Raw genomic sequence first — 12867 nt, forward strand, 5'->3', positions numbered from 1 at the left:
AATACAGACGCTCCCCTACTTACAAAAAACGGTAAATACAAAAAAAAATGTCATGCCGTTGAAAAATATCCGGACATTGCTGTAAGTTAGATTTTGTATTGTGGGCGTGTGGCGGTGCTGTGAGAAGTCACCCGGCATCCACCCTGAAGAAGAAATCCGTCTTCCTCATCCTAGTTCGTGTGTAAATAAACTGTTCTGTGTCTCCAGCACGCTAAGAACTTTGGAGTTTTTATTGTTCATATCTCGTGCATCCATTCAATATGCTTGGTGTAAAGTATAAAGAAGAGGAGAAACGTTTCTTTTGAAATGAAAGTGGAATAAGAAAGCTTGATGCGGTTGAGAAAATGGTTGGATTGCTTTTTTTCGTCCACTCTCTACCATAGAGGAGGAGCTCTTGAAGCCCATCTTTCAAAAGTGAGTTACACTCAACTTTATTTATCTTTATAGAGCATATTACCTTATGAAATGTTTATTTTTTTAGTACAAAACAATACAGGTTACTTAAACAAGCCTTAAACATACTTATATAAACCTTAGACATACAAAATATAGCACTGAGGCAACTTACAAACAAATTCAACTTACCAACGATCGTCCGGAACTTATCTCGTTCGTAAGTAGGGCAGCGTCTGTAGTGTGATAATGAAATACGGTCTAATGCGTTGTCGAATGTCATTAGTACCACTGGTGGTCAAGTGGTACAGTCCCGGAACTTTCACCATCACTATTCCGTTTTGACTTGCGTTGCATGCAATGTTTTTGTAAAATAAGGTCAGCGATGCTTATTGATTTGACCAATAATTGCACAATCATTGCTCAGAACCGGAAAACTTTGTTTGGTAATGCATAACTATACCTAAGTGCATTTCCAGTATGATAGCACATACTAATCTTGTCCTCTGTATTTTGCAGTATATAAGGGGCCATTTCAATTTCTAGACAAATTGGGGTTTTTAAGTTCGCCTTATAGTCCAGAAAATATGGCACTTTGATCATCTACATTCAAATATATTTGGTGAAAGATGATCCCTTTAAACAATACCCAACTTAAATTAGATGTGAATGCTCCCTACCTGTAAATATTTCCCAGAATTCCCTCTGACAGAGAGAGTCCCCCATACATCCAAATATTTCCATGAGGTCCAGACACAAGAGAGTGGGCCATTCTGTGCAGGAACCTGTGGGCCTGGTTCTGCAGGGAAAAACATGTCGAAATGTTGGCGCGATATGGCACTTAATGTTTAATGAATTGTAATAGGCGTTCTTTACCACAGTCGATTGTGTGTCCAGGAGTGTTTCCCAAACCAGGCTGTTGGAGTCTCGAGGCACTGAGCAGTCGGCGCCGGCCCAGTTCTCAGAGCACACACACACTCCCAGGCTCTGACGGAAGCGGAGAGTATTATGACAGTGTCGCTTAAGACCATTACCACCCTGAACTCACATCAATAGCATTTATGAGCATGACGTTCTGTACAACCGCCACTGTGAATATGCCCTGATTTATTACATTTCATCAATATATTGTTTTTTTAACGTTTTTATCCTTTTGCACATTTTTACCTTTTTAACTTGTTTTACTTGAACTGAAAGGAGAAGCCCTCCAATTTTGTTATACTTGTATAACGAGAATAATGGCCATTCATCAATCAAATCATACTAACAATTCTCATCATTTTGTGATTTACATTTTTGGCAAATTAACGTTTAATATATTACCTATCCCAAATGTAATGTGCACATTTACTTGACTACAGCCCATTTTAGTTATTTAGTACAATAAATATAATATTAGCAAATAAAGTAAACCCTTAGATTACAGCATCCAAAGCTTACTATTTTCACGTTATTTTTTGGGATTTGATTTTCTTTCGGGCCCTCGTTACAGCATTTTCCCCAACATTCGACATCAAAGGAAAATTATTTGGCATGCCCAAAAATTTTACAATGTTCACAAGTATGACGAGTTACGTCTCTAGTGAGTCAAATAATGACAGAAGTCATATTAGATGCTGGTTTGCGTCACAACTTAATGAAATTGCAATGCCTATCTCTCTCTTTGTTCAGTTCAAAATCTCATGTAGCAACCTTTAATTTGTTTAGCTATGAGTCCCAATAATTGCAATTGATGCTAAAGGGAAAGGCAAGAAGATGATAACCATGAAAAAACACTTGAAATAACAGAAATATTAAGAATACACAAGCATTGTTACCTGGCTTAGGAATATGACTGTAACCAATCGAAGATTGTGACAATTATTAAAAATAAAGGAACAAAGTCCTCTAATGACAATCCTCGTTTTAAATCCATCCACCAAATCCACTGTACCAGCTCAAGTCATGTCACACCAAAAGTAAATCAAAATGGATTTTCCCTTTACACATAGTTATTTATTGTGTTAATAACTCTTAGACACATGTTTTGTAGTACCTACTATGTACTATCAAGTTACTGATGTTATTAATTGCTATTTGTTTCTTTCCTTCGCCATACGACAATTTATCCTTATGATCTCCACCTCGGAATATATTGTTGTCATATCCCCAGTCGTGTCCTGTACAAATACAGTTCATTCAACTTACGATATTACAAGCTCCTCGGCCCTCAGCAACTCCACAGTCTTGAGGACACATTAGCCGGTCGCAATGGGGCCCCCCGTATCCTGTGGGGCACAGGCAAAGCCCGCCTTGGCACTGCGCCCCACCCAGACAAGCAGGTGACCCGTCGCCACTCTCATTTTGTCGACATCGCCGTACCCAGAAAGAAGCGTTGAAACCTTGGGGTTCGTTGGACGAAACGTTGGCCTCAAAGTAAACGGAGATTACGCCTGGGAGAGGGTGACAGGCAAGTGTTCATCTTCATTCAGCGATTTTAAGGTGCTTTAACTAGTTTTTAAATGTCTCAACAGTCTTGGACTATCTTATTTGTCCCATTTGTTTTCATTATACAATGTGTTTTTTCATGCCTAAACTTAAGCACTTTTTAAGGACTTTGAAAAAAAATGAATACGTAGCTTACAATTTTAGTTGCAGGAAGTTCTTTCCATTACAATTTAGCACTAGGAAACGCTATCTTCATTTTTTGCATGACCCATAAAAGATGGTCAAAATTAATAAGTAATCCTTGCACTAATGCAAAGTGCATAGTGTCCTGTTTAGGAGTAGCATTGGGTGCGACCCACTGGGGGCAATGCCGCTTCATAGGATAATGCCATACAAACTAATGCACCTGTAAAGTGTGGTTAAATGGCTGAAAATCCTTTCCTGAGGCCATCTTCTGCCATCATCAGTAAGGATAAGCTTTTCTTAGGTCCCGTTCCTCACATGGTTACTCTGTGCCTTGCAATACTTATATTTTATTTACATCAATACTTCTTTTCATTTTTGTGTATGTCTGTGTATTAGGTTTTCTGGGTTGTTGCGTCTGGACAAAGAAGGGGATTTTATTTTCTCATTGTACACTGAATGCTGTTATTTATCCTTTTGAGTGGCAATTCATTGACTGAAAAATGCTTTACAAATACATTTGATTTTTTTGTTGTTGGGCTTTCTCTATGTTTGACGTGATACCTGAGGTGGCTTCGACGGTGATTGGCTGCGTCCTAGTGGTGCCACAGAATGCACCTATGAGGTTATGATCAGAATGTACAACGCCGTTGTCCAGGAAACGAGGAAGGCCATCGAACACGTAAACGTAGGAGCTCTGCAAAAAAACAATAATTAATTCATAATGTATGTGAACTCAAATCATTACAAACATTTCACCATTACAGGTAACATTTATGTGCACACTAACTCACTTTACAGTGTGTATGGGAGTCGGGGTGCAACGTGAGGGCAACAGGCGGGCATGGCTGTCTGGGGTGACATGGCGCCAAGCTTTCAGTCACCGAAAGCACCCAAAGGCAATGTGAGAGTCCGCCTTTCTTTTCCGTGCCACTTCGCCAACCCAAAGATGAGGAAAGAGGTACAGTAGTGGACGAGGAGGAAGATGAGAGCAAAACGGAGCGACCCTGGCACTGCCGGTAGCATGTCCCATTATTCCTAAAGGAGGGGAAAAAATTCATTAGCATGGACCAGCTAGTACAGTATGTGTTACCTACTATTTATGCTATGCTATGTTGAAATAGATGCAAATGAAAAAGTAAGAAAAGGTGCTAAGAGACACTGGTTTTGAAGCATGTGCAGTGGCAAAATACAAACTACGGAAGCCCAAATGATGTCCATCAGCCCCCCCAACAGCAGGACAATAACTCATAGGTAGTAAGCCACAACACAATGCACTTTTTACACTTTGTTGCACCTTGGTGTACAGATAAAACTGAATATATGTACATAGTATATATATCTAAACATTGGCATTTTTAAGTTAATGACAATAAATTAAATCTTGATATTGAATGATACTATTGGTAAACATTTGTAAACCTACTTAAATATTTTTTTTTAACGAGCAAGAATTATTTTTAACCAGCAACGAGACGTGAAAGCTACTGTTATTCCCCACGAGGTAAAACCGGAATGACTGAAAAGAGCCACTAGCTGGAGTTGGTAAGAGCTGGTGTAATCAGCTAGCAAAAGAAGCTTCTACAAAGGCCTTTAAAATTTTTAATTTGTCAAGGGTTGGGAGCCTGAATCACAAAACTCTGCGGTATTTGTGTGCATAACCCGCTGCGGAAGGCAAGTGACACTGAAGGGCGAAGGAGCCTTTATGATAAAATTGTATTAAATTTACCTGGGGTCACCGTAGTACCCAGGCAGGCAGGACTCACAGCGGGTACCCTGAGTGTTATGTGTACAGTAGCACTGGCCGGTCTGGTTGTGGCAATATCCTCGCAGCGGGTCACCGTGACCGTTACATTCGCACTGCACGCATCCACCGCCGCCGGCCAAGGCTGAGCCGAAGCTCCCTGGACGACAGTGCTCGCAGTGGGGCCCTGTTGTCCATTCTGAACACATGAGCCGGAAAAAAACTTGAGTCCTGAAGAACTGCACAAGAAAAATAATATCGTTTTGAAGTTTCACCTTGGCATTCGTCACAAATTCCCGGCGCAGTGATGCAGGTGGAGTGAAAGTTGCAGCCGCAGTCTACGTCGCACTCCACGCCGCTCAGAACCAGAGTGGCAGGATCGGACGTCCAGCCCAGTGAACACTCGCACTCGAAACGTGGGCTGCCACTGCACTGACCCTCTCGGCACTCGTTATAGCATCTGTGTGTTTAAAAGGGGCCATATTGTGAAAAATATATTGAATACAATTGTAGAGTGGTTTCTCGTTATAGTTAACTTCATATCCTTCTGAAAAGGATAACAATTTAGTTAAAATGCCACAAAGTGTCCCAAAAAACTTGAAAAGCAGTGCACACACTGTAGTAGTTTCTCAGCACCCCCTCAAAAAAGAGGAAATTACATACTTGTGACATAATTACTTCCAAAATTGATTTAACTTTGACTACTCCTGTAAATATATTAATATATTCTACTGACTAAAATAGAGCGCAAAAAATAACTATTACACAACGTTACACTTTATATTATCACTGCAAAAAATCAGGCAGAAAATGTATCTCATCTAAAGCAAATTTTTTCTTTTAAGTTACAGTAATCCCCGGGACATGACAACCACACCTTCCAAAGTTTTTGCTTTACAATGTTTAGTTAATTTTTTTAAAGAATTTTTCCAACCCTATAATATCAACAATTATTTTATTGAGTGCATATGACAAGTTACGTCTCTAAGATGCCTGTCCGCTTTGATTGAAATCAAATAAAATGCTACTCCGCCATTGGTTTACTTCACGGCATAATATGAAAATGCCGATATGCTATTGCCTGAACTGCCTCTTTCTTCATTCAGTTCAGAATAACTAAAGACTTTCAAAGTTGGGGATACAATACCATATATTTTGTACGGTATTTGTATGCTATGGGTCCCAAACCTTGCAGTGATGCTAAAGGGAGAAGCAAAAATACAGTAATTGTGAAAACAAAGCTTGTTATAATCAACAAATCCAAAGTGGGGACATGCATCGTTACACTGGCTAAGGAATATGGCATCAGCTAATCAACGATCGGGACTACTTTTAAGAATAAGGAGGCAATCAAAACAATAAAGTTGTGTGAGGGCATGACAGTCCTCTTTTTAAAATTATTTAAAATTTGAATCTGCCTTCTTGTCCTCCCTCTGCATCCACCCACTAACTCCACTGTTCAAGCAAAGTCATATTACGCAAAGGGTAAACAAAATTTGCAATTTTTCTCTTATGTATCTTTTTTTGATCAAGTACACGCATATTACACATTAGCAGCACTTACTATGTCCTTTTTTTAAATGTTTATTATCTGGTGTACCGGGAGGTCGGCGCTAATTAGCATTGGTTTATATCTCCAGTTGTACGGCAATTTCTCTTTGCAATCCCCACCTTAGGACAGGTTCATGTCGTATCCCGAGGGTCTACTGTATATGATATCTATTACTGTTCTGAATCAGGAAATCACAAATTCTTACGTCTGATTGCAGTGCAATGTCCCGTCCCCTGTATAGCCTCGTTCACAGTGGCATTCATAAGAGTTGGGTGTGTTGATGCAGGTGGCAAAGAGGTGACAGTTGTGGAGGCCCAGGCGGCATTCTTCTACGTCGGGGCACGAGGGGTAGGACCACACAGCATCTTGCTCTTCTTCTACCATGTGCTCCAGCTCTATCTCCATATCCAGAGGGCGAGGGGGCGCAGACGTTTGCGGCTCAGGGCTGGAAAGGAAAAAACAAAATTGAAGTTGTATTGTATTTTTGTACTTTATTTTGTTGTGAGTAAAATAAAAGTTACTTAGAAGCTCGGGCTTCGGCAACAGCAACGCTGCAGTTGAATACAGATGGGTCATCCATTCCAGCCCAATCGCCTTTCAAACATCTAAGAATTAAAGAATTAAGCAATTTGGTGAAAAAAATAAATATAACCAATACATTACATTGTTATATCTTCTAGGTTGTTTTGTTCAATCAATGTTTTGAGGTTTTCCAGATAATATCACGCCATTTTGGGAAGTTTTTGTAGGAGGTGTGATAAATAAATCAAAGTTATTGTCCAAGCTTGAGCAAAGTTGGATTATTTTGACCAACCTTTTCAGGAGTCTTACACAAATCTAGGTTATTTTTGTGGAAAACATTTTTATGGTGTGCGGAATTTTAAACTTAGTAACTATCTGCCACCATCCCCTGGCTTGAAGTCATGATCACAGCTTCAGTCAGTTCATTCATCAATACGTGCATATCATCTTCTTAAAAAAATAAAAATAATATTAAAATTAACAATCTAGTTTGGGGTTTGGGTTGGCGTTTGGAGTGTATTTGAAACAAGCCTTTACTTACTTTTACTATGTTCATGCTACACTAACAAAAACAAGCAAAACGTCAATCTCTAACAACCCCCTTCCTTCTACAAAATTAAGATAAAAACTGCGGTGGGAAAAAATGATAAAGGCTCTTTGAACTCAGCTTGGCGTTTAGTGACACATACTTAATAGAGAAATTATTCTACTTTCAAATTTTTAAGGACACTTCAAATGGCGCACCCCTCCTTTAAGAAAATAGATAATCTTTGGTTAAGAAAAAAGATCCTATTTGGGGAAATGACCCTAACTTTTTATTTTTTTGTACAACTTACTTTCCAATGGTGGGGTTGTTGTAGTCACCACACCAGCCGCACTGAAACGTTCGCAGGCAGTCGTTGCAAGTGCTCAAAAAGGAACATTGCTTGCATTGTGGAACAGAATGCACACTAGGAAGTCAAAAAAGGGCAAGAATAAGAAAATGAAAAGAAATAATGTGTGTCTGAGAAGCGCTGTGTGATCATTACCTGTCATACCAGTCCCTGCACTCTCCATAAGGGTATTTTGTAAGATAGGCAGCAAAATAAAAGCAAGCCTGAGCGGATTCGCACCAGGCACACTGGCTGGAGTTGGAAAGGCATTCGGAACATGTTTTTCGCCTTGGTAGAGCAAATCCCAAAATTATCAGTGTATGTTGTGTAACGGCTATACTAATTCATTTATCATTGTGGTCAGCTTACTGGTTGCAGACTCTGGGACAGCCTACTGGTTGTCGTATGGAGCCCTCCAGACGTCCTCTCCTGCTGCATTGGTAGTCCCCTTTTTTGCTGGAGTTGATCTGCCACTCACAGTATGGATCCTGAAAATTGTTCTCACATTATTAAAAATGTAATCTGAGCCCATAAATTGTAGGTTCAATCCCAGGCCTATATAATCTAGAGCAGGGGTGGAGCAACCATTTTTAGTAGTGGGCCCCATTGGATAGTAAGACATTATAAGATTGAGCCAGCAGGAAAAACAATATTAACAAAGGTACAAAAAAAGATAAAAGCAGATAGGAGCGGTGAAAAAAAAACATAAAAACATAAAGAGGCTCTTTAAGTATAAAGTTCGGTATTGTTAACACATACTTAATCGAGAAAATATTTAATTTGAAACTTTTTAAGGAAACCTCAAACTACATACCCCAACTTTAGTATATTGCTGTAATGAAAAAGTTGTTCTGCTTTTACACATTTTTATATTTTTAATTTGTCTTACCTGAACTGAAAAAAAGAAGCTCTCCAGTTTTGTTATACTATTGTATAATGACACTAAAGGCCATTTGGTTAGCATATTCGCCTGTTCTGCGAAAAGTCCCCAGTTTGAGAACGGGTGGAAACATATGTTGGCCTGGAGAGGCTTGGGCGCCACCAGGCTGTACTTACCCAAAACACAGCACAGGAAATGGTGCCCCTACGACCCTAGTGTTTAAAAAATCCGACCGACCGATCGTCCATTCAATCAATCTGACTTATTCACCTGAGTACATGCCGAGCAGTCCCTGTACTCTTCACACAGAGTGCAGTGCTGAGGTGCCAGCAGCAGGTGCCGCTGTGTAATGGCCCCTGTCCCTCCCTCGAGCTCCCCCTCAGGACAGGGCTCTAATTCCGGGCTCCGAAGCTGGCAGCGGGACAGCGATGGGCACCAGCCACAAGATTGGTCCGAAAGACAAGACAAACAGGACATGTAGCCTGAACAGGAACCCGATCGATAAGGTTCCAAGAACAGAAAGGAAATTTCCTGAGTGAAAATAAAAGAAAAAAAAGAGAAGGTGAGATGAAATATGCATTTCTGAGACAAACGGGATGGAAACAAATACTCACGCTCCCTCCGGGCAGAGTTCTGTTCCAGATGAGAGCCATCTCACTGGTCTGTCCGGAGCCCGAGTTGTTCAGGTAGCCCTCGGCCTGGACCAGGTAGTGGTTGCCTCTGGTCATGTTGGAGAATAGCTTACTCCCGTCGGCGCGAGAAAGTAGCTTCAGTTCTTTCTCCTGCTGAGCTGCCCAATGACCTACCACCTCCTGCTCACAGACAACAGAACAATGATTTGTAATATATCTACAGACCATGAGAGATTTTCATCAGAAAATATTTTTAATGTAAAAGAGTACAACCATTTATGTAACATTTAGAAATACAGTAAACCCCGGGATACAATGTCCCTGACTTAGGATGTTTTGATATTAGGTGTGTATTGGGATGTTTTTTACGGCATTTTTCCCACCATACGACATCAACGACAAATGATTTAACGTGAGAAAAAAACTTCAAAATTCAAACTTTCTGTTGTTTGTGTATATGACGATTTACATCTGTAAGGTGTCTGTCCCTCAAAACTAAGACAAACAGGCTGAGACAGCTTCTTTCCAGATCTTGACACAGGTTTTTTTTCCTCTCTTTTTGTTGTTGCTAAATGAAACTGAAATAATAGATACTTTTGCTCAAAACCTTCTTTTTATTGCTGCTGCTTAATGTTACTGCACTTATTTTCATTGCTCTATTGTTACTTTGCACTATTATTTTCATTGCATTATTATTAAAATTTGGGAGAGTTTTTAAGCCCTTCATTGTAATTATGTTTTTTGCTTATCTACCCTGACAGTCTTTTATTTTTTCTCTACAGAGTCTTTATTACTTTGTTTACCCTGTAGTGCCATGTTTAATCCCGTTGCATGACAATGTTTCACAACATTGATATCAATGATAGTAAAGACATTTATTTTGGTCAATGCCATATAAAATGTTGGTCATAAAAGACAGATATGCTATTGGTTGAACTACCTCCCACAATGCCTTTCTCTATCTCTTTGTTCAGTTCAGAATCCTATGTAACAAATTTGAATATGCTGAACTATTTATCGTCCTGAGACGCGCATAGTTATCCTTGTTAAGGAATATGGCTGTAACCCGGGACACGGGAAGCTATGGCTCATGAGCCATATAAGGCTCGGAGAGAAAATGGAAATTAAGCGAAGCTATACACAGGGTGTCTCACTCTTCTCGCCCAGCACCATCTGCACTCAAGGTAAATACAGTGGTATCCTCGTTTGAAGTATTATACGACATTTTTACAAAAAATCTCTGTTGCACCATGTTTTGAAACCACAAAAATTGCAGTCAAAATGTGACAACACTTTCGAGTGCCTTTAAAGCTAAGTAACAAATTTTAAGTGGTATATTTATATGGGACACGGGCTCTGGCATTATTATAATTATTTCATAGATTTAATCAACTTATCCAACATCACACAGTAAAATAAAACATGCGGAAGAATTAGCTTTTGTCTTGAGTGCGGGTTCGGCAGTTTTGTTTGGTCTTCAAATATATGGCGTGGCTCTCTCAGTATCTTTCTCTCCCCCCCAAAAAAAAGAAAAAAAAAATTCGCAATAATTTGCATTTTTGGGTCTTTGGGTTGAAAAGGTTCCCTACCACTGCTGTAAACAATTGCTAATCGCAAGAGTTGTTAAGAATATGGAAGCGATGAAAGCGACAAATTCTTGTCAGAGTGGATGAGAAAGTTTAAAAATAGCTTTTATTTCAATCCGTTGTATCATCCCCAGCTGCATCCACCCGCTAATTCCACTGTACCACACTAAAATTAAATGTCTTTTTTTTCTTTAAATGTATATTTCAAATCTTATTTAATAATATACACATATTTTGAATACTTACTCAAAACCAACTTGTTATTTTAATGTTTTTATCTGAGGTAACTGGGGTTTGAAACTGTTTCTATCCCCATGAGCCCAACCTTAGAACAGATTCATGTCGTATCCCAACGGTCTACTGAATTTTCTTTTATTCTCACAAGTTGGCTGGAGTTAGGGCCCGATGCCACGCGAGCCTCAAAGTGGAGCCTCTGGATGCGTGCCCACATGGAGACCGTCTCGGCGTGATGGCTGGTCGGGGCCCCCCAAAGGGGATGGATGAACCCCCTGAACTGCAGGGCAACGTCCATTTCGGTTGTCGGGCTGAGGATAATGGTGGTGCTTCGTAGGATGGACACCTGGCAAAAGCACGGGGGGGCGGCGGATGATGGGACAGGGAGGGTGAAGACATCAACAGAGGCACCATTCTATATAGCAGCGTTTTTTAAGCATTGAGCCAGGGCAGGCGAGTGTACCATGACAGCTTGTCTAGTGTCCACAAGAAATTGCAAAGCTTTGTCCTTGCAATAATGCTTGCCGTTGTTCACCATCTTTAGTTTCTTTCTACTTCAGTAGGTGGCAGCAGATTACTATTAACTTTCTTTTACATACTCATTATCTGCTTGTGAAGTAGTTCAGTATAAATAATACGTTATTTTGTTTGAGAAAACTGTTCAAGATAGAGATGCAAAAGATAAAATGTATCAAATAAGATAGAAATATTGCACACAATTTCACTGATCATGAATATAATTTTCTTATTCTACAAAAAAAAGTAAGAACAAAAAAAAAGTATTCCATGGAAGATCATTTTTGCTGAGAAAAAAGTCATATCTCTTCCTAGTTTATTTTTCTTCCTTTGATTTTATTGCTTTTATATATGTTGTCTAAAAATAACTTTGGATAAATACATAGCAATTATCATAAAGAGTAAAAACTTGCTGTTTAAAAAAAATAACCGGCGCAAAAAATTGTCAACTTAGCTAAACTATGCTGTTTTTATGTTTCTTTTATTTTCAGGATGTTTACAAATACAAAATTAATGATCCAATTATGGCGATCCCAATTCAATTTTCTAAAGAAAATGAGTTTAAAAAAAAGTACAAAAAAATACACAGGCTAATTCCAGCTGATATCAGATTGGATTATACCAGTTATGAGAAAACACGGGAACTGAAAATTGGTATAAAATCGGGGGTGAAAATGTTGGATCGAGACAACCCTACAAGATCATGCTAAAATGGTGCACAAAACATGCCTCAATCGATATGAAATTATTAGAAGACAGAAAAAAAGGAAAGGTGTGTAAATTGCCAAAAAAAAAACAAAGAAAACAACTGTAGGCTGTTATTTAAACCACACGGTCTTGGTGACACTTGAAAAATAACACATGAATAATTCAGCAAGTAAAGAAAAAATAGATGCTTGTATCAATGAAAGAAGAGTACATGGCAAACTTTAAAGACTTGAACTTTTTTTTTATGATCTTGTCATGAATGGTTCACACGTATGCAAATCCCAGCCACAAGTATCAAAGCAGAATTGGAGGAAGGAAGGGCAGCTTAACACAAGCAATCAACACTCGGACTCCGTACCTTGTCAGGCTGGGAGTCGTTGCGGGGGTGCTGGTAGGTGAGCAGGTGCAGTCCCGGGACATAGTTCTCGGTGCGACAGGAGTGGAGGGAGGTTAGGAAAAGGGTACGCTCCCCCCACCAGCCGTACGCCCCTGAGATCTGGTCCACACGGCACGCACTTTGCTCTGCGAGATCGAGAGGGAGAGGTCAGCAACAGGCGAGAAAAAACAATCTGACCTCGTGAGATCTCAATGATATTACGGCGGTTGTGGTCGGGCGAG

General features: G+C 39.7%; 1 protein-coding gene across 1 annotated transcript in view; it reads right to left on the reverse strand.

The window, feature by feature from the left end:
- The window catches only part of megf8 (multiple EGF-like-domains 8), a 53475-nt gene that overhangs the window by 24615 nt on the left and 15993 nt on the right, over positions 1–12867 (reverse strand). The window contains exons 14-29 of the mRNA XM_088326748.1: positions 12608–12771; positions 11174–11371; positions 9188–9385; positions 8844–9104; positions 8063–8181; positions 7850–7981; positions 7658–7771; positions 6821–6904; positions 6505–6744; positions 5023–5207; positions 4733–4946; positions 3798–4041; positions 3568–3700; positions 2581–2825; positions 1270–1380; positions 1074–1192 (exon numbers count right to left, since the gene is read on the reverse strand). Coding sequence (XP_088182874.1) covers positions 1074–1192; positions 1270–1380; positions 2581–2825; positions 3568–3700; positions 3798–4041; positions 4733–4946; positions 5023–5207; positions 6505–6744; positions 6821–6904; positions 7658–7771; positions 7850–7981; positions 8063–8181; positions 8844–9104; positions 9188–9385; positions 11174–11371; positions 12608–12771 — 2761 coding nt within the window. The remainder of the gene's footprint in view (positions 1–1073; positions 1193–1269; positions 1381–2580; positions 2826–3567; positions 3701–3797; positions 4042–4732; positions 4947–5022; positions 5208–6504; positions 6745–6820; positions 6905–7657; positions 7772–7849; positions 7982–8062; positions 8182–8843; positions 9105–9187; positions 9386–11173; positions 11372–12607; positions 12772–12867) is intronic.

This window comes from Urocampus carinirostris, chromosome 2 (genome assembly GCF_059441175.1).
Source record: "Urocampus carinirostris isolate Australia breed hairy pipefish chromosome 2, RoL_Ucar_1.0, whole genome shotgun sequence".
Lineage (NCBI taxonomy): Eukaryota > Metazoa > Chordata > Actinopteri > Syngnathiformes > Syngnathidae > Urocampus > Urocampus carinirostris.